Consider the following 20409-nt stretch of genomic DNA (forward strand, 5'->3'; position numbering starts at 1 on the left):
AATAAATATAAATTATAAACAAACTTTATAAGGATTTGAAAAGTAATGACAATTTAGTAAAGTTTAGTTCTCTTTAAAAATCTAATTACAAGTTTTATGAACATATTGATAAAGCCAACAAATAATATTCCTAAAGTGAGGTTTTTTTTTTTTTTGAAAAAATTTTTTTACATCCCCTAAATTATATCATTTACTACAAATATTCCCTTGAACTTTAAAAAAAAAAAAAACTTGCACTCCTAAGTTATCTTCATGTTGAAAGAAGATTAAACTATTAACAAAAAAAATAGTTAAATCTAATAGATATGGTAATGTATATCATGTGTGAATGGTTAACAACTTTTTGAGATGAAAATATCCTTATAAGTTAAAAGAATATTACTATTAATAAATTTATAATTGTGTATAGCAAAAATATTTGAAATTAAAATAAAAAAATATAAAGTATTTTTATTATTTTTATTGATGGATGCTAATTTGGTTATCCTTTTAATAGTTTAAGGGGTGTAAGCGTTGCTTTAAAAAAAAAAGGTTTGTATGGTTACATTTTAAAATATTTTTAAAAATAAAAAAAGCATATTTTGAACAAACGAAAAATGCAAGCCGAGGAATATGGAAGAGTTGTCCATAGGAGGGTATTATGGTCCTCTCATCCATGGCGGAGAAAATGCCGGTGCCCTCGAGGTTCGAGCTCACCTCAGCCCAGTCCATTTTACAACCCACTGTGCCGGTGAGGAAGGTGAGGTAACCGGCAACTCACAGGCGGCGAAACCAACCTTTGGGGAGACAGAGGCGATGCTGAGGAAGGTGGTGGGCGGCGCTGTGCAGCCATGGCGCTTGATCGCACAACGCCGTTCGAGTAGCGTATCCTCCGCCGTCGACTCCATTTTGCTACGCTCTCTCAGAGAACACTATCTTGAAGTCTCCAAAATGAGTCCTCCTCCTGTCTCTCTCTCTCTCTCTCTCTCTCTCTCTCTGCGTGCGTGCGTGCGGATTTATTTAGGGTTTTAGTGGTTTAGTTGATTTTTAGACGTTTACTGTCATGCTTCGCTTGGCGAATCCTTTCCTGTGTTTTCAAAGTGCGCACGCGGGTATGTGCGCCGCGGACTTTATGTAGAATTATTTCTTTGTGGCTTTTCTGATTTCGAAAATGTTCACGCGCCGCAGAAGGTGAGCCCTCCGTCTCCATTCTCAATCGTCAAAGGCGCGCTCGATGCTAACGGCCCTGTTCTGAAGCGAAGCTATAATGAGGAGGAGATCAGCATATACGTAATGCGGTTAGCTAACATTATTCCCGACGGGGGTGGAGAGGATGATGGGGATGACGGCATTAATCAGCTATTTCTTCACGTTGATGTTTCGAAGCCCGGCCAGAAGGAGTCTTTGCATTTTCTGTGTGGGCTATATCCGGACGCATTGGGAATACACTCTGTTTCGATGCGGCCCAAGCTGGAGTCATCGGGGTTTCCTGTGGTTCCATCCAAATACAATGGCCCAGTTTTCGAGTAAGTGCTGAAATGTATTATATTTTGGGAACTGTAATGTATGGAAATCTGAAAAGAGAATGCAAATTCTTTGATTTGTCTGCGGGTGGGTATGTGTTGCTGTATCTTAACTTGGTGCTTGCTTTTGTTTGTGGAGACTGGAAATGGGTATTCACTTGCAGTTCCAAAGAAAAAAAAATATAATTGCTTGTTGCCTTGCATTGTGAAGGGCTGTTGCTATTTATCTTGGTTCAGAATGTCAGGATAAAAGCTGGCTTCATTCATTCCAGCGGTAAAGGATGCACTGATTTATTATTTGTGTCATCACTGACATTTTGGTACTTGTAGATGTTTTAGTCGTAGCATAACAGTTGCGCTGAGTGTCTAAGTTATTTTTTTGAGGGTACAATTTTTATCATGGACAATATTGCTTGTTTTAGTACTGATTGTTGCATTATGTTATGAAGTTGGGGCGATGATCAAGAAGCACCTGTGTTTGACTTTTTAATGCAATAGTGGTTGGAATGCTGGATGGGGTTGAGAAGTGAGTGTTATTTGATTCCTGATTCCACTGTTGAGTTTCTTTCGCTTAATAGATCAATGAATTTTTTTTTGGGATTTTTTTTGTGCAGTGCCTCAGGGGTGTGGCAATTTGAGGGTGTTAATGGTTATGTTAGTCAATTAGTATTAGTAGTGTGCAAGTGTTATGTTAGTAATTGTGAGCTAGTAAGGGTATTATGGTCATTGGTATATACTTGACATATATGATATATAGAGGGAGAGACCTATCATTGTGATTAAGTCTTTCATTTTACTCAATACTTCAACACGGTACTAGAGTAAGATCCGACCTAATCCCTACCACCAAACCAAACCCTAAACCTGTTTGTGCTATGCAATTTTGCCATTATAGGAGGATCATCTATATTTTAGAGATTAGAAACAAGTCTAGAGGTCTTCGGAAAACACAATATTTATTGTAAACTTGCTGGACAACATTGCTTTCTTCATAATCTCAAGAACCCTTTTGTGTTTCACAAACCAACACCATACCTAGTGACATAACGTAACCCTCCCTTTTGTAGGTGGGCGAAATTTCATCACTGAAGGACCAGCCACGCGCCCTATGCATTGGCCAATTGTCGATAGGTCTGTCCCCTCGCGCTCGTGCATGAGAAAATTTTACAGCTAGTTTTGCCTCTGATTTCATCTAGAATGTTTTAAATCCTTCATTTTCCATAATATCAAGTCATTGGTCATGTATTTGGTCGAAGATCCAACCCTTTTTGATCTTTCAATCATGGCAAATTGTTAGTTGTTCGGTATTGTTAAGGTGCTCGGTTGGTTCCTTGTGGCAATGGGAGTGTGTATAGGCTCAATTTTGGGGGTTGTGGTAGTTCTATGTTCGTTTGTTGGTGGCTTGCTTGTCATTGAGTTGGTGGTTAGTTGTTCCGATTTTTTTGAAATGGAGTTGAATCCCAAAAGTATGTTCTTTTTATGATTGCTGCAAATAACAATAAAAAATTTAGATGGAAAGAATTATGTTCGAAGGTCTAAGGTTGTTGGTCAATTTAACAGGCTTAGGTAAATCTGAGCACTTGTTCCAATCCGACCCTATGATGATGAAAAGAAAGAAGTGTGGATTTAGGAAAATATACTTATTGTTTCCCTCTTATGTAACTGGATGTGTGTAAGGAGACCTGGATTATGTCAAACTCCTATATTCCATTAATATTACACTTATGTGCGATCTATCCTAGGAGCACTTTTAGTTACAACAGGGAGATAGGAGTGTCATGGAGTACATTGCAGAGATGAAGCATATCTTTGAGGAGCTGAACATCGTGCGATCCATAATTACTAATGTTTGTGAGATGTAATGGCAGAAGTGGAGCACATGTCAATTCTTTGGGTTTTAGTGAATTTGAATCCCGAGTTTCAGGTAGTCTTGTCTTAGATTCTTAGTAATGTAGAGTTGCTATCTTTTGCAGATGTTTGTTTATTCTCACGTAGTCATGCTTCCTCCAACACTCATTTCCTAGTCCCTGCATTTGGTGCTTCAATTGCTGGCTCTGAGAGTACTACTTTCATTGCACAACTATAGAAGTTCTCAAGGTGGTTTAACTGTTCAAGTGGCTGTAGTGGAAGAGATGGACGACGTAGAGGCCCTCCTTGCAAGTCCATTCATTGTGGACGAGGATCTGATCTCTACAGTAAACCTCCTTGTGCTGCCAATGCATCCTCCATAGATTGCACACTTTCTAGCCCAAGTGAGGAGCAACGTACTATATCTATATCAAAGAAAGAGTATTCCAAATTCTAGCAGTATCAATCATTGTAGCAAGCTTTCCTTCTTATTGCATCTCTCGGTCAAACAAGTAGCAGTCATCCAATACTTCTCCTCCTAGTCCTTGGGTATAGATTTAGCAGCCACTAATCATATAACATGTATACCAAATTTTTTTTCCCCCTAATACCCTGAAACCTTACGTTGTGTCATTCTTGTTGATTCCACCACTGCAATTAAGGGAATAGGATTGTAAATCCCATGTCTTCTATCTCTTTTCCTTTGGTTTTATATAAACCTAAGTTCTCTTTCAATCTTATGTCAGTTAACAAGATTACTAAATCCATGAATTGTTTAGTAATATTCTCACCTGACTCTGTAGTTATTCAGGATTTAAAAACGAAAAAGATGATTGGTGGAGGGCGTGAAGCTGGTTGAGTTACTATCTCCTTTTAGGACCTACACTATTGCCATAGCACCATTCTAAATCCATTGTTGCCTTGGTCATCTTATGTTAGAAAAGTTAAAACTGTTGTCCCCTGTTTGGTTTGCAAAATGGATTTTAAAGCAAGAAAGGGATTGAGAGAAGAATGGAATTAAGATAGGAATGGAATCGTTTTTGGAATGTAAGTACTACGTTTAGTTAGTACATGAAATGACTATAGGATTCACAATCTAAATTTCTTTCGAACTTTTGGTATTATTCAATGGCGACTATAATGGAATGAAAAATAAGCCAAAACAACAACAACAACAACCAAGCCTCAAGTCCCATTAGGTAGGGTCGTTTATATGAATCATTTTCTACCAATTTATGCGATCATGGACCATTTCTTTTGACAAATTCAGGGCTATTAAATCTTTACTCACTATTTCATTTCAAGTTATTTTAGGTCTACCCCTACCCCTTTTATTGCCCTCCGTAGTAGCTAACTCGCTCTTCCCCATTGGCGCACTATGTGGCCTACGTTGCAAGTGCCCAAACCATCTGAGTCGTACCTCAATTATCTTATTTTTTATAGGAGCTACACCTACCTTACCGCGAATATGTTCATTCTTTGATTTATCTTTCAGTGTTACACCACTCATCCATTTAAGCATCCTCCTCTCGGCAATTTTTACTTTTTGGATATTCTGTTTCTTCGTCACCCAGTATTCTGATCTATATAGAATAACTGGTCTTATAGCCGTCCTATGAAACTTCCCTTTTAATTTTAAGGGTATTTTACGATCACAAAGCACACATGAAACACTTCTCCATTTTACTCAACCTGCTTTAACTCTATGCATTATATCATCTTCAATTTCACCTTCAGCTTGCATAATAGATCCAAGGTATCGCAATGTACAAGTGCTATTTATTTCTTCATCATCAAGTTTAATTTTGTCTCCAATATTTCTCTTATCATTACTGAAATTACATTTCATATATTCTATCTTATTTCTACTTATCCTAAAACCTCTAGATTTCAAAGTTTCTCTCCATAATTCTAAGTTAGCCTTTACTTTGCCCCTAATATCATCTGCAAACAACATACACCATGGAATCTCATTTTGAATGCTTTTAGTTAGTTGGTTCATCACTAAAGCAAAAGGATAAGGACTCAAAGCAGGTCCTTGATGTACACTTATGGTAATTGAAATTCTCTAGTTTCTCCATCTATAGTCCTTACATTAATCATTACTCCATCATACATATCCTTAATGACATCCGTATACTTACTACATTCACTTTTTTTTTTTTTTTCTTTCTAAAACCCAGCATAGAACTTCTCTAGGTACCCTATCATATGTTTTCTATAAGTCAATGAATACCATATGCAAGTCTCTCTTCTTTTCCCTAAACCTTTTCCATTAATCTTCTTAAAAGATATATAACTTTTGAGGTAGATCTCCTAGGCATAAAACCAAATTGATTTTCTAAGACTTTCGTTTCTTGTCTTAATCTTTGTTCAACTATCCTTTCCCACAGTTCCACGATAGTTATTACAATTTTGAATATCTCATTTATTTTTGTATATAGGTATTGAAGTGCTTTTCCTCCATTCATCTGACATTTTCTTAGTTTTTATAATTGTGTTAAATAAATTAGTTAGCCATATAATTCTGTTATCACCTAAGTATTTCCAAACTTCAATTGGGATGTTATCCAGTCCTATAACTTTTTTTTTCCCATCTTTTTTAGTGCAAATTTAACTTCATTAACTCTAATTTTGTGAATAAATCTCATATTTTTAGTCTTTTCCTTATTTGTCAATTCGAAATTTAAGCCTTCTATTTGGTTTTCATTAAACAACTTACGAAAGTAACTTCACCATCTATCTTTTATGTCCTTGTCTTTAACCAAGATAATATCATCCTCACTTTTTATACATTTGACATTTCCTAAGTCTTTACTTTTCCTTTTTCTAGTTTTAGCAAGTTTAAATATATTTCTTTTTCCTTCTTTTGTATCTAATCTATTATACAAACTATTAAATAATCTGTGTTTAGCTTCACTAATGGCCTTTTTTGCATTTTTTCTCACCTCTTTATACTTTTAAAAGTTATCCATGTTTTTACATTTTTGCCACGTTTTATACTAAATTCTTTTTATCTTTATTGATTTTTGGACATCTTTATCCCATCAAAAACTTTATTTGCTATTCGAGAATCTTTCCCTTGATTCACCTAAAATCTCTTTTGCTATCTTTTTGATAGATGCAGCTAATCTACTCTAAAGAGTATTTTTATCTATTCCATCCTCTATAGTCTAATCCCCATCTTTAATCATTTTATTTTTAAATTTTATTATATTTTCTCCCTTTAAGTTCCACCACCTAGTTAAAAAAAAATTCGTGTGGTTAGACTTTCACCTAAAATAACTTTACAATCCTTGCATGATAAACGATCTACCCTCCTGGTTTAAAAAAATATCTATTTGACTTATATTTTGTCCGCTTTTAAAGGTTATTAAGTGTTCTTTTCTCTTCTTAAAGCAAGTATTCATTGTAATAAAATCATATGACATAGCGAAGTCTAACATCATCTCCCCAGACTCATTTTTGTCTCGATATCTATGTACCCTCACATAACCTTTATTATCCCTTCCAATGTGTCTATTCATATCTCCTATAAATATTTTCTAAGTCCCTGGTATGCCTTATATAATACTATCTATATCTTCCCAAGATTGTCTCTTAAAATTTTCTGGTAAGCTTACTTAAGGAACATAAGCACTAATGATATTTATTATCTCTTGGCCTTTACCATCTTGATTTTTATAATTCTATCACCTACTCTGTTTACATCAACAATGCTATCTTTTAAGTTTTTGTCTATAATAATTCCTATTTCATTCTTATTTTTTTCTTTTCCAGTATGCCAAAGTTTAAATCCTGTTTTATCAATTTCTCTAGCTTTCTCCCCCACTCACTTAGTTTCCTAAGGGCAAATTATATTAATTTTTCTTCTATTCATTGTGTCCACAATTTTCGTGCTTTTACCCATAAGTGTCCCTATATTCCAAGTTGCTAATCTAATCCTCGTTTCCTGAACTAGCTTCTTTACTTGCGCACGTCTAGAATAATGCTGAAATTAAAAGTAAGCCATTTTTTATAAATACCCTTAGTAAAAAATTATTCAATTATTTAAAATTATTCAATTTTGTAATTTTTCAAATATATGACTTCAATTCAACATTATTTTTATTGATTTTTTAAACATTTTTTAGATCATATTTATTTTTACATTTTTAATAATAATAAAAAATGTTCTCATTTGGATTTTCTTGTTATTTTTTCAAAAGAAACAACAACAACAAGAAACTACTATTAATTACTTTTTCTTCTCTTGCTCATGTTGCTGTTTTTTCTTTTATTGTTTTATAATGTAAGTATTACTAGTGTAATTGTTATTATCTTTCTCGTTGTTATTATTATTTTTATCATTTTTATAAATTATATATATTATTGTTATTGTGATTGTTATTCTTATTAGTATGTTGTTATTATTTTTTATTATTTTATAATAATAATTAGTAATACTTGCATATTATTATTTTTTATCATGTTATAATAATAATTATTATTATTTGAATAACCTATATTATTTTTTTTACTTTTTTCACTATTATTATTTTTATAATATTTTTTATTATTCATATTATAATAATAAATTATTCTTCATATGATATTAATAATAATTAAAATTATAATAAAATAATAATAATTATTATTATAATTTTTAGCATTGGTGGTTAAGAGACAATCAACTTCTATTCTGAGAATTTATTATAATGTTAATTATAATTGTCTCTAAAATAAGGAGTCAAGAATGGAATTACTATTCTTGCCTATAAGAGGATGAATCGCCATCCATTGAATGGGGGAATTGTCATTCCTGAAGGAATGCGATTCCACCCTCATTTTCGCAAATGAAAATGGGAACAAAAACTAGGATCATAATATTGATTAAATTCTAGTTCTATTTTCGCAAACCTAGCGGGGGGCTAGTTTCTATTTGAGTCTTGTGTCTAGTCTTGAGTGTGTGAGTCTAGTCAATTAGGAAAGCATCATCATGTCTCCAAGTCAATAAACTAGTCCATTTTGATGTTTGGGGTCCTAGTCAAGTTGTGCCTAAGTTGCGTTCCGGATACTTTGCAACATGTGTTGATGATTATTTAAGGATGACTTGGCTCTATTTAATAAAAAACCATTATGAGTTATTTCATATATTTTATGCCTTGTGCCTTGAAATAAATACTCAATTTGCTTTCTCTGTTTAAATACTCAAGATGATAATGCAAAAGAGTACTTCAATACCCAATCTTTTAATTATATGACCCGGTTTGGTATTGTTCATAAGTTGTCCTATGTGCACACTCCTTTACAAAATGCAGTTGTAGAAAGGAAAAATAAACATATCCTTGAAGTCACTTGCACCTCACTTCATCAAATGCATGTTCCTAAAGTTTTTTGTAGCGATGCTATACTTATTGCCTGCTATCTTATCAACAAGATAGCATCCTTTGTCCTTGACGGTAAAATTCCCTACTTCGTTGTCTTCCTTAATGCTCCTCTATTCTCTTTACCTCCTTGTATATTTGGGTGTGTGTTTTTTGTTCATTTGCTATCTCCCAGTACAAATAAGTTGGATCCTCGTGCTATGAAGTGAGTCCTTTTGGGCTACTTGTGTACTCAAAGGGGTATCATTGTTATAGTCATATTTTGCATAAATTTTTTGTCTATGCCAATGTTATCTTCTTTGAGTCTCCATCATACTACTCTCAGTCCCTTAATGCTTCTGACCTCAAAGAGTCTCTTCCTCTGCCATCTTCCATATTCTAGTTTGTTATCTTTACCCAATCATCCACCGGTGTTTGCGTGTAGTTTGAATCTGTATCATTGTCTCAAACGTTCTAATTTGCAGGTGAATTCATGATGGCAGCTCTAGGGGCAAGAGTCTCCTCTAGCTTCTATTGCTACGCCTTTGGTTCCTCATTTGATGATCATATTTTGATCCACCCATTGCTGTCCAGAAAGGTAAATGCATGTGTACGCTATATCTTATCTCCAACTTTGTTTGCTATGACTTCTTGTTACCTTCCTATTACTATTTTGTTACAATTCTATCCTTTGTTGCTCTTCCTAAATCTTTTTTTTGAAGCCTTAGCCCACTTTGGGTGGAGAAATGCAAATGGTCGAAGAGATAGTGCATTACAAGAAAATGATACTTGGGAATTGGTATTTTTTTCTTCCTAATAAATCTGTGGTTGGTTGTCGTTGGGTATATGCTGGAAAAGTTAGCCTAAAGAGTTTTGTGGCTAGTATGAAGGTAGTTTCGTTGGTAAAGAATATACTCATGCATATGGTTTAGATTATTTAGACACATTCTCCCTGATCGCTAAACTTTCTTCAATACGTCTCTTTATTTCTTTGGCTACCATTTGTCATTGGCCTATGCATTAGTAAGATTTGAAGAATGCCTTTTTGCGTGGTGATTGAGGAGGAGGTCTATATCGAACAACCAATTGAGTTTGTTTCTTAGGGAGAGACATGCTAGTGTCTTGGCTAAAGAAGTCAGTATATGGTTTGATACAGTCTCTCAGAGCATGGTTTGGTCAATTCAATGCTGTAATACTTTTGAGTTTGGCCTTCGTGTGCAATTGGTCGCTCTGTGTTTATCTTCATACTCCATTGGGTAGGATTATGCTTACTTTGTATGTGGATGATATTGTGATTCTAGATGATGATGATCAATGTATTCAGGGCCTAAAACATTTTCTATAGGCTAAGTTTTAGATTAAATATTTGGGACTATTGAAGTACTTCTTAGGTTTGAAAGTATCCACATGGTGTATGGGAACTGTTCTGTCACATAGAGGAAATATGTTCTTGATCTCGTAGGTGAGATTGGGCTGTTGGGATCCAAATACACTATGGATCCTAACAATAAGTTAGTTTTGGATATGGGTAACTTGTTGCCTAACCCAAGACGACCCCAAAGACTTGTTGGAAAGTTAGAATTGTTTCACATATCTCTTTTGCAACATGTGTTGTGCGTTAGTTTTTGGATTCTCTGAGGACAAGTCATTGGGGTGCGGAACTTCACATCTTGAGATATCTCAAAGGTGCACTTGGAAAAGGCATCTTATAGGTCGCATTTATATTAGGGTTATATAGATGTAGATTGGGCAAGATCACCTTTAGATAGAAGATCCACAAGTATTGTATCTTTGTTGGTGGTACTTTGGTTTCCTGGAAGAGTGAGAAACAAACTATAGTCGCCTGCTGAGTCGAGTGTATAGGGACGTGGCTCACACTATATGTGAACTTGTTTGGCTGAAAAACATGTTGGAATAATTGGGTTTTCCGCATTCTCGGTCTATAGAGTTGATGTGTGATGATTAAACTGCTATTCATATTGCCTCCAACACAGTCTTCCACGAGCATAAAGTAAACATTGAAGCTGATCGCCATTTTATTCGGGAGAAACTTGTATAGAAGTCTGATGTGTAGCTTGCTGACTTGTTTACTAAAACTTTGAGGGTTGCTAGTGTCAAATTCATTTGTAACAAAGCTAAGAGCATATAATATCCATGCTGCAACTTGAGGGGAGTGTTAAACTGTTAATGGTTTTGGTCATGTGGTATTATTGGGGTGTTAGCATTATGTAACTGTGAATTAGTAAGGGTATTATGGTCATTGTCATGTACTTGATATATATTATAAATAGAGGGAGAGACCTATCATTGTGATTAGGTCTTTCTTTTTACTCAATACTTCAACAGTGGATTTGAAACCATTAGTGCTTGACGATGAAATGATCTATTTTTCCAAAACTTGGGTGAAGGTGAGGTTGATTTAGTGGACGGTGTAGAAGTAAAGCTTACCATTGTGAAATCTTTTATATGGTTGCCTATTAAAATGTTTGACTCCATTTATTTGATGAAGATACAGGATCAGATTTTGCACTTGGTTAGGATGTTACAGCTTTCAAAAATTGAATTGCAATGTCAAGTTCTTAACAAACATGGATGGTATTTTTCACATGATCATACAAGGTGTTAGATATGCCAAATACAAAAGAAGGGGTTTCATTGTAGGATATAAATTAACTAGTGGTTTAATGTTTTATTTGATGGTTTCAAGGCGGATGGGGATATTATTGTGTTTAAGGAAAGGTGAACATATGCTTAGTCTACAGAGCTGTAGATTGTAGGCGGGAATATACTTGCTAACATTGCTAGAAATTGCAGCATTAATTGGAATTATTGAAAAGGATGTGCTGAGCATGCTAGTTGGATTCTTCTTCTCATTTGGGTTGGATTGGGTTGGAGAATTTTAGTTAACTAAATTACTTAAAAATAGCGATATGGCATATTAGAACCTTTGTACCAGAGAAATAGTTGTGATTTGAATAGTTGAAAAGATATTAAGAAGATGATCTTAAGGTTTATAGGAAACAATTTGAGATTTAATTTCTTGGGCCAACTGCAAGGTTTTAAAATTCCCAGAGTATTAAAAAAAAATTGATGAAAATTTGTATTTGGATTGAAACCTTGAACTTGAATTGGGCCCAACTCAGCTGAACTTGAATTTGGATCAAGACCCATAGGAGTTGTTGGGTGGGGTTTAAATTAGTGAGTCCTATTGGTTAAGAGTTGAGGTTGCTATTACGGTATTACCCCTAGGACTTAGAGGATGGGAACAAGATTTAAAAGTTAGCATCTTCCATTAACTATAGGGGGGCAAAAGATAGGCAGGGGTGGGGGGGCTAAGATTTCACAATAAGAGTGTTTTTGGGAGTCTTGCTAAGTAAAGGGTAGGGGTTGTGCATGGTTCAGAGAACTGAACCATGCCCCCCTTACTGTTAGCCAAACCAAAGTTTTGGTTCGCTAAAAAATGAAAACCAAAATCGAACTGTTTAAAATGACTAACCAAAATTTGGTTAACCAGTTTTTTAGACTAATATCCAATGATTAACTGAAGCGAACCATTAAATACAATTTAAAATATTAAAGTCACTACAAATAATATTTTTTCTTTCATAATAATCAACATGTAAATTTAAAGTATTCATCATTAAAATTTAAGCATCAAACTTAGTGCAATGCAGCTTTTTAAATTTAAATTATTAAAATGTTATCTAATGTTATATATAATATGTATTTTTGTATATATTTATAATATATCAAAACGGTTAACTGTGGTTATTGAATAGGCCAAGCTGAAACCAAACTAATTACCAAAAGAATTAAAAATTCCAAAGTGAAATCGAACTGAAAAAATGGTTAACCAATTTTGCAGTTTGGTTTGATTTCTCGGTTTCTTGCCCACCACTAGTAAAGGGAGTCTTGCTAAGCAAAGTTATGGTGGTTATCTGCAAGGCTTCTCTTGATATGGCTATGCTGTAGAAATCTAAGGAGACTACAATGAGGTTTATTGGTTGTTAGGAGCATTTGTGGTGCTAGATTTAAGGATTGTGTTTGGTTAGGTTCTATTGGTTCCTTGGGGGCATTCTTGTGATTTAGGGTCCTAGGTTTGTCTGGATGGTGGATAAGCTTGTAGGGTTGTTTTCAGCGTCAGTCCTAGGTTTCAAAGAGAAAGGTTGGCAGTAGTTTTCTTTTGTATATGTGCCCAATTGCCCCACCCTTTTCTGTTTTTTTGAGGAATTGGTTGCATTTTATGGTCTCTCTCTCTCCCAATTGGCTTTTTTTTTGGAAGGCCCGGGGGGGGGGGGGTTTCCTAGGATTATGCCCATTAGGGTCTTGATTCTTTTATTAGTGTTGATTTGCTTGATATTTCCCTTTCTAATGCTTTGCTTGGTTTGCTATTGGTCATAGTTCCATTGCCACTCGGATTGATGTATTCTTCTTTACCAGAAAGTGAGAATCTGAATTGGACTCAGAAAGTGCTCCCTAGAGTAGTATCAGATCATTGCATGATTCTAATTTAGTGAAATGGGGTCCTACTCCTTTTAAGTTTGAAAATATGTGTCGACTCATTCTGCATTTCATAAGTTGGTCGGGGGTTGGTAGGGTGCTGTTGATGGGTGGCTGGGGTTTCTTTTCCTAAGGAGGTTAAAGTATATTAAAGAAAAGTGTAAGGTGTGGAATGGAGGTTTTTGGTGATGTGGAGATTAGGGAGAAAGATGTTTTTGTAGGAAATTGATGCTTAGATTTTTTTTGATAGTGAGTGCTTTAGATAGTTACTGGAGGAGAGTTTTCTCTCAAATGATTTAGTTGCTGAAAGAGTTCATTTGTTGAATGAGTTTGAGGAGGTTCTTATGAGAGGAGGCTAGTTTATTTGTCCAAAAATCAAGCAGATCATTCTAATAAGCAGTTGATGCAAATTCAATGATGCTTGAATGTTGTTTTTTAGTGGATCATATCTGGATAAAAAACTTGTTATTAACATTATTATATAAAGAAATATGTAATAGAATATGTTTTTAACACTTTTTTCTTTGTCATGTCATGTCTTGAACTTTTAAGATTTGGTGCATCAGAGTGTTCGACACCTGTGTCCGTGTCAATATCTGTGTCTGTCCTTCATAGTCTAGGTATCATTGTGAGTAGGGAGGCTGAGTAATTTGGCGTACAAAATCATTTTCTTGACAGGGGAGTGGTTATGGCATATGGCAAATTTCTTTGGAACCTGACACTGTTTGGCACAAGGTAATATATAGTTTGCCTGGGCTTCAACAAAATGGATGTGCAGCTAGTATTTCTCATGTGAGTCGTTGGAATTTTACATCATAGATATCCCAGTTTTTTTCCACATGTTTGTGACAGGGTTGATAATTGGGGAGAGAATTTGTTTTTGGAGGATCTTTAGGTTAGGAAGGCTCCTTCGACTGGAGTTTTTTCCAACTTTTTCACTTGTCTAGCCTTGAACCTTCAATTCTTTATTTGTTCTTTTTTTTTTGGATAACGCACTGGGTTTCCATGTGACTAATCCTGCGCCCAATTCTTTATTTGTTCTTAACTCAAGGAAACATGGAGTGAAATCTTCTCTTTGTGAAGAATTCAATGAGTGAGATGAATGAACTAATCTTATTGTTGAATGTGCTTAATTCTTTTCGTACATCTTTGTGGAGGGATAAAAGAAGTTGGAATTGGAATTTTCTTGAAGCTTTCTTCCAAGACTTTTTTCACTCATTTGATTCATGATCCTATCGTTATTCCTTTTCTCTTACATTCCTTTATTTGGAAATCTAATGGCCCATTTAGTTGTGGAAAACAGTTTTCATTTTCCATTTTAGTTTTCCAAGAAATTACTGAAAAGTCAGTTAATTTTTCATTTTTACTCATTTGTTTGAAATAAATGAGCAACAATAAACAATTTTGGCACTATTTGCTTGTGGAAGTAGTTTTATTTTTCATTTCTAATTTTTCAAATAATTACAAAAATGCTGCCTTGTTTTCCAATTTTTGAAATTTATATAGAAAAAGTTGGAAAACATATTTTCATTATCTTTCTAGATTTTTATCTCTTATTTTCCATATGGGAGTATGGATTTTGAATTTCGGACTTTAATTTGTGTGAATTATGTATGGAGTTTCCTCAAAATGCACACAAATCCATATTTAAGCCCCAAGGCCATGATTCTAAATACTACATTTTATAAATTTTGGAAAATTAGAAAACTTGTTTTTGCACATTTAAACAAACACTTTATTTTTTTACCTTTTTAACATGAATCTTAAAAAATTTAAATCTAAGTTAAAATTTTTATAATTCATGGAAAACTTAAAAATTGGTAAAAGTAAAATGTTTTCCACTACTAAACGGGCCCTAGGGTTTCCTAAAAAAGTGCAGTCCTGCATAGAAAAATACTTCGGGTTAGCTTCCAAGGAGGAGGCCAAATAAGGTATTGTATCTCATTGTATATGTGCTTTGAGATGCTAATGGACAGACTTGTTACATTTGTTACTATATTGTCTTTCTTCATGGAGTACGTGGAATGAACGTTTTGTTTTTTTTTTTTTTTTTTGAGATCTGGTTTTGTCCTTTTCCTTGGAGCCTTTTGTCTTATTCATTTTGAGGTTTTGGAAAAGAGAGAGAAAAACTCTTTGAAATTGTGCAGTTTTTTCGATTATTTGGTTTATATGGTTGCCAAGGAATGCTTGAATCTTCCATGCTGGTAGTGCTACTTCTCCTATGCTTGTTTCGATTATGGTTGTATTTCTTGCATTGCTATGATGCTCCACGAGGCTTTTTATGGATGCCTCCTTTACTGATATGTAGCCAGATCGGATTGCTTTGCTTCGTTAGCTTTATAGTGTGGATATATGTCCTTTTGTTGCTTTCTTGGTGAATTGGAGGATTCCTTGTCCCCCGTTTGTGCTTTTCTTCTCTCATTAAAATAGTATTCTTTGTTTATAAGATAACTAGATTAGTCATGGGAAATTCAAATTTAGAGTTCATGTGAAAACTATGAGCTTTCTAAGGATGCTGCCCTAAATTATGCAGTATGGGAGGAAATTGGTTAATGTATCTGATCCTACATGGTGGGGTTTCAGACTTAGTTATTGTTGTTCTTGTCTTTGGTAAGGCTACTGGCTTTATATTATTCTAAACCTCCAAAAGCAATAATCATAAAAGCTCAAAATAGTCTGGACATACCTAAAATTCTCCAAAATTAGCAAAAAACCCATTCCACACTCTGTGAGAAACAAAGCAATGCAAGAAGAGATGAGGTCATGATTCATCCCTAGCAAAACACATTGCAAAATGGTAGGAGATAAAAGTCTTTTGAGGCCTCCTATTCTGCAAAATATCATCAGTGTTATCTTAGTGAATGACTGCAAAACAAACAGGATCCTTAACCTTTGATCAAATCTTAGCCCTCCAAATATGATTGACTGAAGAAAATGACTAGAATAATGAATTAAATGTGAATTTGTATTTGTAATAATAAGCATTAGAAATATTCATATTCTAATGCTCAAATGTGATAAACTAGGGGGGAAGGAGTAGAAGAATGCTGCTGAAGGAGTATGGGATTCCATCGGTGAGAGGGGATGAGAAAAAAACTTGTTACTTGTTAGTGGAAAAGGAATTAGGGATCAGAGGGGGAAGATCTTTCTTCATAAAGAGTATGCTCCCAAATCTCCCGGTTAGTTATATTTCCTTCTTCCCTCTTCCTTGCTTGGAAGCCAGAAGATTTGAGGATGTTCAGATAAGATTCCTACGGGGCAAGGAATTTAAAGAGAAGTAGAGGATAACTGTGGATGAATCAAATTGATATTACTGGATCCCAAAAAGCAACCTCATGGGGATTACAGCCCAAGGACTCCTATGTTAAATGCCACTGCAAGACTGCTATCCACAAGGTCAGAAATCAAATCAGGACTAGTAATGACGAAAGAGAGAGAGAGAGAGAGAGAGAGATGGTATTGTGCACAAATTGTAAATAAGAAGCCCAAAACGTGATCCTTACCCACCATAATGCATGCCAAAAAGACCGATAGCGGCAGCCCTATTAACCATATTATTTAGAACACCTGCCACGGGAATATATAGATAAGAGATAGTGGGTCTTTGATGCAATCTCCTACAAGCTGAAAATGACCACTTTGGCTCCCAATTAAAAACATCAGAAAATGTATCTAGTGATAAAACACCTCCAATTCACCTTTCTCTGCAGAGAACCAAGGACTGATGATTAGATTTTGGTGAAATTTCAAGCATCTTAATTTATGGGAAATTTGATTTTGATATAAAGAAACAACAGAAACTTATAGTAAATTATAGAAATCAAGAAGGAATATTAAAATAGATGATTGTGAATAATTTAAAAACAAAATGAAAATCTCCAAAACTTGCTTGTATTTGCTCAGTCTTTAATTTAAATATCTGAAATTTCAGATGCTGAAATTTTGCAAGAGGAATTGAATATTGCTTTTGTTTCATGACCTTCCAAAATCCAAAATTTCTATCGAATTTGGGCAAAATTACTGAAATTTGATACTATGCCTGGAACTAAAGGCTTCTCGAAGCCTAAAATTTTATCCATAAAACTACAACTCACAGATAAGTTCTCTCAAGTGCAACTTGAAAACAGCCACTTATTTTGTGATGGGCAGAATAGCTTACTATTGATGTTCCATTACTTTCATATTAGTCAAAATTTTCATTTACATAAAAATTGTCTCTAAACGATATACATGCTTAATCTGACAATACGGGTGGTTATTTTCTCTTACCTCATCTTTTGTTGAGACAAATGGGCACCATGTTTGTTGAATGGAATTTTATTTGAATTCTTCTTGCATTTGAACTAATCTTTGAAACATGTTCCTGGCATTGCTATCTTATGCATATTAGTTCGCAGGTTATTTTTACCTTTACCTTTTTTTTTTTATAAATATAATAGTAGATTTCTTTTCAAAGATATGCATCAGGTGCCTAGATTTAAAAAAAAAAAAAAAAAGATTTGCTTTAGAATACTTTTTTTTACTACTGAATCAGAATTAATACTGAATCAGAATGAGTTATTCTCAATTGACAGAGATTTGGACGAAAGAATGAGAGATGCACTTCACAGCTACATAGAAGAGCGTGGTGTGAATGAGAGTCTCTTTCCATTTCTTCAGGCATGGCTTTATGTGAAGGATCATCGGAATCTTATGAGTTGGTTCAAAACAGTTGGTAAGTTCATTAATGAACGGAAGCATGCTCAAGAAGAAGCATAATACACTAAGAAATTATTCAAGAAGATTATGTAATTATCTAGTCAAAATGGTAGACTGCCTCATAGTAATTCCTGTATCTGCTATACATCAGCTGGTGAGTATAGGTTAAGCTTTTCGGCGAGATCAGTTTTGCAAGGCTATTGTGATACATGCTATTATTTTTTTCCTTCAGTTTTGAGTTGTAGGCGCCACACATGTTGATCACTGAATATACATTCTCATATTAGAATCTTCAAAATATTTCAACTGCCAGGATATGTAATTTTGCAATCAATTGTTGCACTGGATATGTTTTTTTTGTGATCATTGATTGTGCATTCTTTGCCTGGATGCTCTTGCAACTGAATTGTTATTCTGCCTGTGATTTGCAAATATGATCTCTTGTTAATTTGAGGCCATTTATTCTTTTGATTTGTGGGCTTGGCCAGTGGGTTTTGTCATGGATGATCAGTTTTTTAACTGTCCAGTCAAAAAATGCTGTCTGGTGCAAATTAAAACCAAGTATGTGAAGAGTAAATATGCCCTTTCTTACAAAGTTTTAATAGGGTAGTCATCCTGGCCAGGTAACCCATTGGATGGATTATGGTTATTAAATTGGCTTAGGTTTTCCTCCTTCGGTGGTGTTACATTTTCTTGGTCTGAATCAGGCAAGTGGCAAGTACATTTTCGTTGCTTTTCTAGGTTGCTTTGTTTTTGGAGGTATTTTTATCTTAAGTTCTATCATAGATGTATTTTGCTAATGTAACATTTGTCCAGCTTCATGGCAGATTTACTACTTGTCCAGGTCTACACTTTATCCTTTTCTTTTTTTTAAAAATAGTATATGAACTTGTGAGTCATCGTAATTTGTTATGCATTGTATATCATTGTTATATTTGCTTACAAAAAATAAATGTTTTTATAAACATTCTATAATGAGAATTTAGAATTTTCCTGCTTTTAATTTTTTTAGCTGTTGGATGTCATGCTAGAAAATCTTGGAAATGATAAAATTGTACTCACTTGTTTGATGCTAACAAAATTGCGTTGTCTGTTTAATATTATTTTATCTGGTGTTTTAATCATTAGTTTTCTCCCTTTTAACAGCATTAATCTATTTAGGATAACAAGCTGATGGAGAGAATATATATATATATATATATATATATATATATATATATATATATATATTCTCCTCTTGGTATCTACATTTGGCCATATAAAATTTCTATTCGCGGGCTCATTTACCTTCTTAATTACTGTGGAGCCTGATTAGGGTAGTAATCAAGTTGAGTTGAGTTGAGGCAGTCAAATACTCAGAGAGTTCGACTCAACACATAAATATCAGCTGAGTTTGATCTAGGCTGTAAAACTTAATTTGAACTCCAAGGTGGAGCATTATAAAATTTGAGTTTTGACTTGGCTGGGCTCGAATAACATATAAGTTATACATTATGATGTAATATCAATAAACTAAATAATATATAATCAATTATAGTATTGATATAAATGACAAATGGTATATATTATGCACTATTAACACATTAAAATAACAAAATTGGATTAACTTCACTAGGTCTGAATATCTTTAAGCTCAAACTCAAGTTCACCCTCCTAATTTGGTGCTGCGTGGGAGAGTTTAAAGGTCCTGTTCATGTTAGGGTTGGGGAAAAAAATATATATATTTTGAGAAATGGAATATATATTATTATTATTATTATCATAAGTCAAGTCATTGTTGAGGCTGAGCTGAGCTTGGTTACACCCCAGCCGTGACGGTGCACGGTTTCCACGCCAGCTGTTGGGCCTAATGCTCAACTACACTGATAACTGACCTGACTCTTTGGGGAAATGGATTATCGAGTCTGGTAAACAATTCTCTCTTTGCTCAAGCAGAAGTCGTTTTCTGCCTTGTAAGTGTGTCTTCTTTTTCGTTTTGAATTTTTTAAAAACCCCATTGAAGGGGGAAGTTGTTTTCCATGACTGAGATTTTCTAGATGTCCAAGGTTCAAATACGGGAAAATGAGGAAAATATTTTCCAGAAGGCTGTTTTGCATGAACTAATAGAGCCTTGTTTATCCAAACTTCCCAAAGAGTGTAATTTTAGCATGATTGTTGGGAACTGTCTACGGCTGTTATGTTATGAAGGGACACAATTAAAAGCATTGAGCAAATTGCAATGAAGGTGTTTTTCTGTTAGGCTTATCCTATGCTTGGGAGAGTTTGAATTTGGATTTATGTGAATTTGAACATTATATTAAATTTAGGATTTATGTGAATTTGAACATTATATTAAATTTAATCCAATTCTATCATAACTTAAAGTTAAGATTCGAAAATCATATTTTCAAATGCAGCATTAATGCAACACAATGTCATGCAGCCATGGACAGCAGCTCTGCAGTTGATCAGTTCTGTTGAAAATATAGGTCCTTTTTTCTGTTTGGGCTTTTAGACCACGTCTTAAGTAGTGGCAA

The 20409-nt window shown here is 34.4% G+C and overlaps 1 protein-coding gene across 1 annotated transcript; it reads left to right on the forward strand.

The window, feature by feature from the left end:
* The first annotated feature begins 578 nt into the window (after positions 1–578).
* LOC131166221 (uncharacterized protein At2g39795, mitochondrial) lies at positions 579–18259 on the forward strand. The gene is made up of 3 exons (XM_058124570.1): positions 579–945; positions 1168–1505; positions 17770–18259. Exons 1-3 carry the CDS (start codon positions 613–615, stop codon positions 17951–17953), a joined length of 855 nt encoding a protein of 284 aa, XP_057980553.1. The 5' UTR covers positions 579–612; the 3' UTR covers positions 17954–18259.
* The last annotated feature ends 2150 nt before the right edge of the window (positions 18260–20409 follow it).

The sequence above is a fragment of the Malania oleifera genome, chromosome 10 (assembly GCF_029873635.1).
Source record: "Malania oleifera isolate guangnan ecotype guangnan chromosome 10, ASM2987363v1, whole genome shotgun sequence".
Lineage (NCBI taxonomy): Eukaryota > Viridiplantae > Streptophyta > Magnoliopsida > Santalales > Ximeniaceae > Malania > Malania oleifera.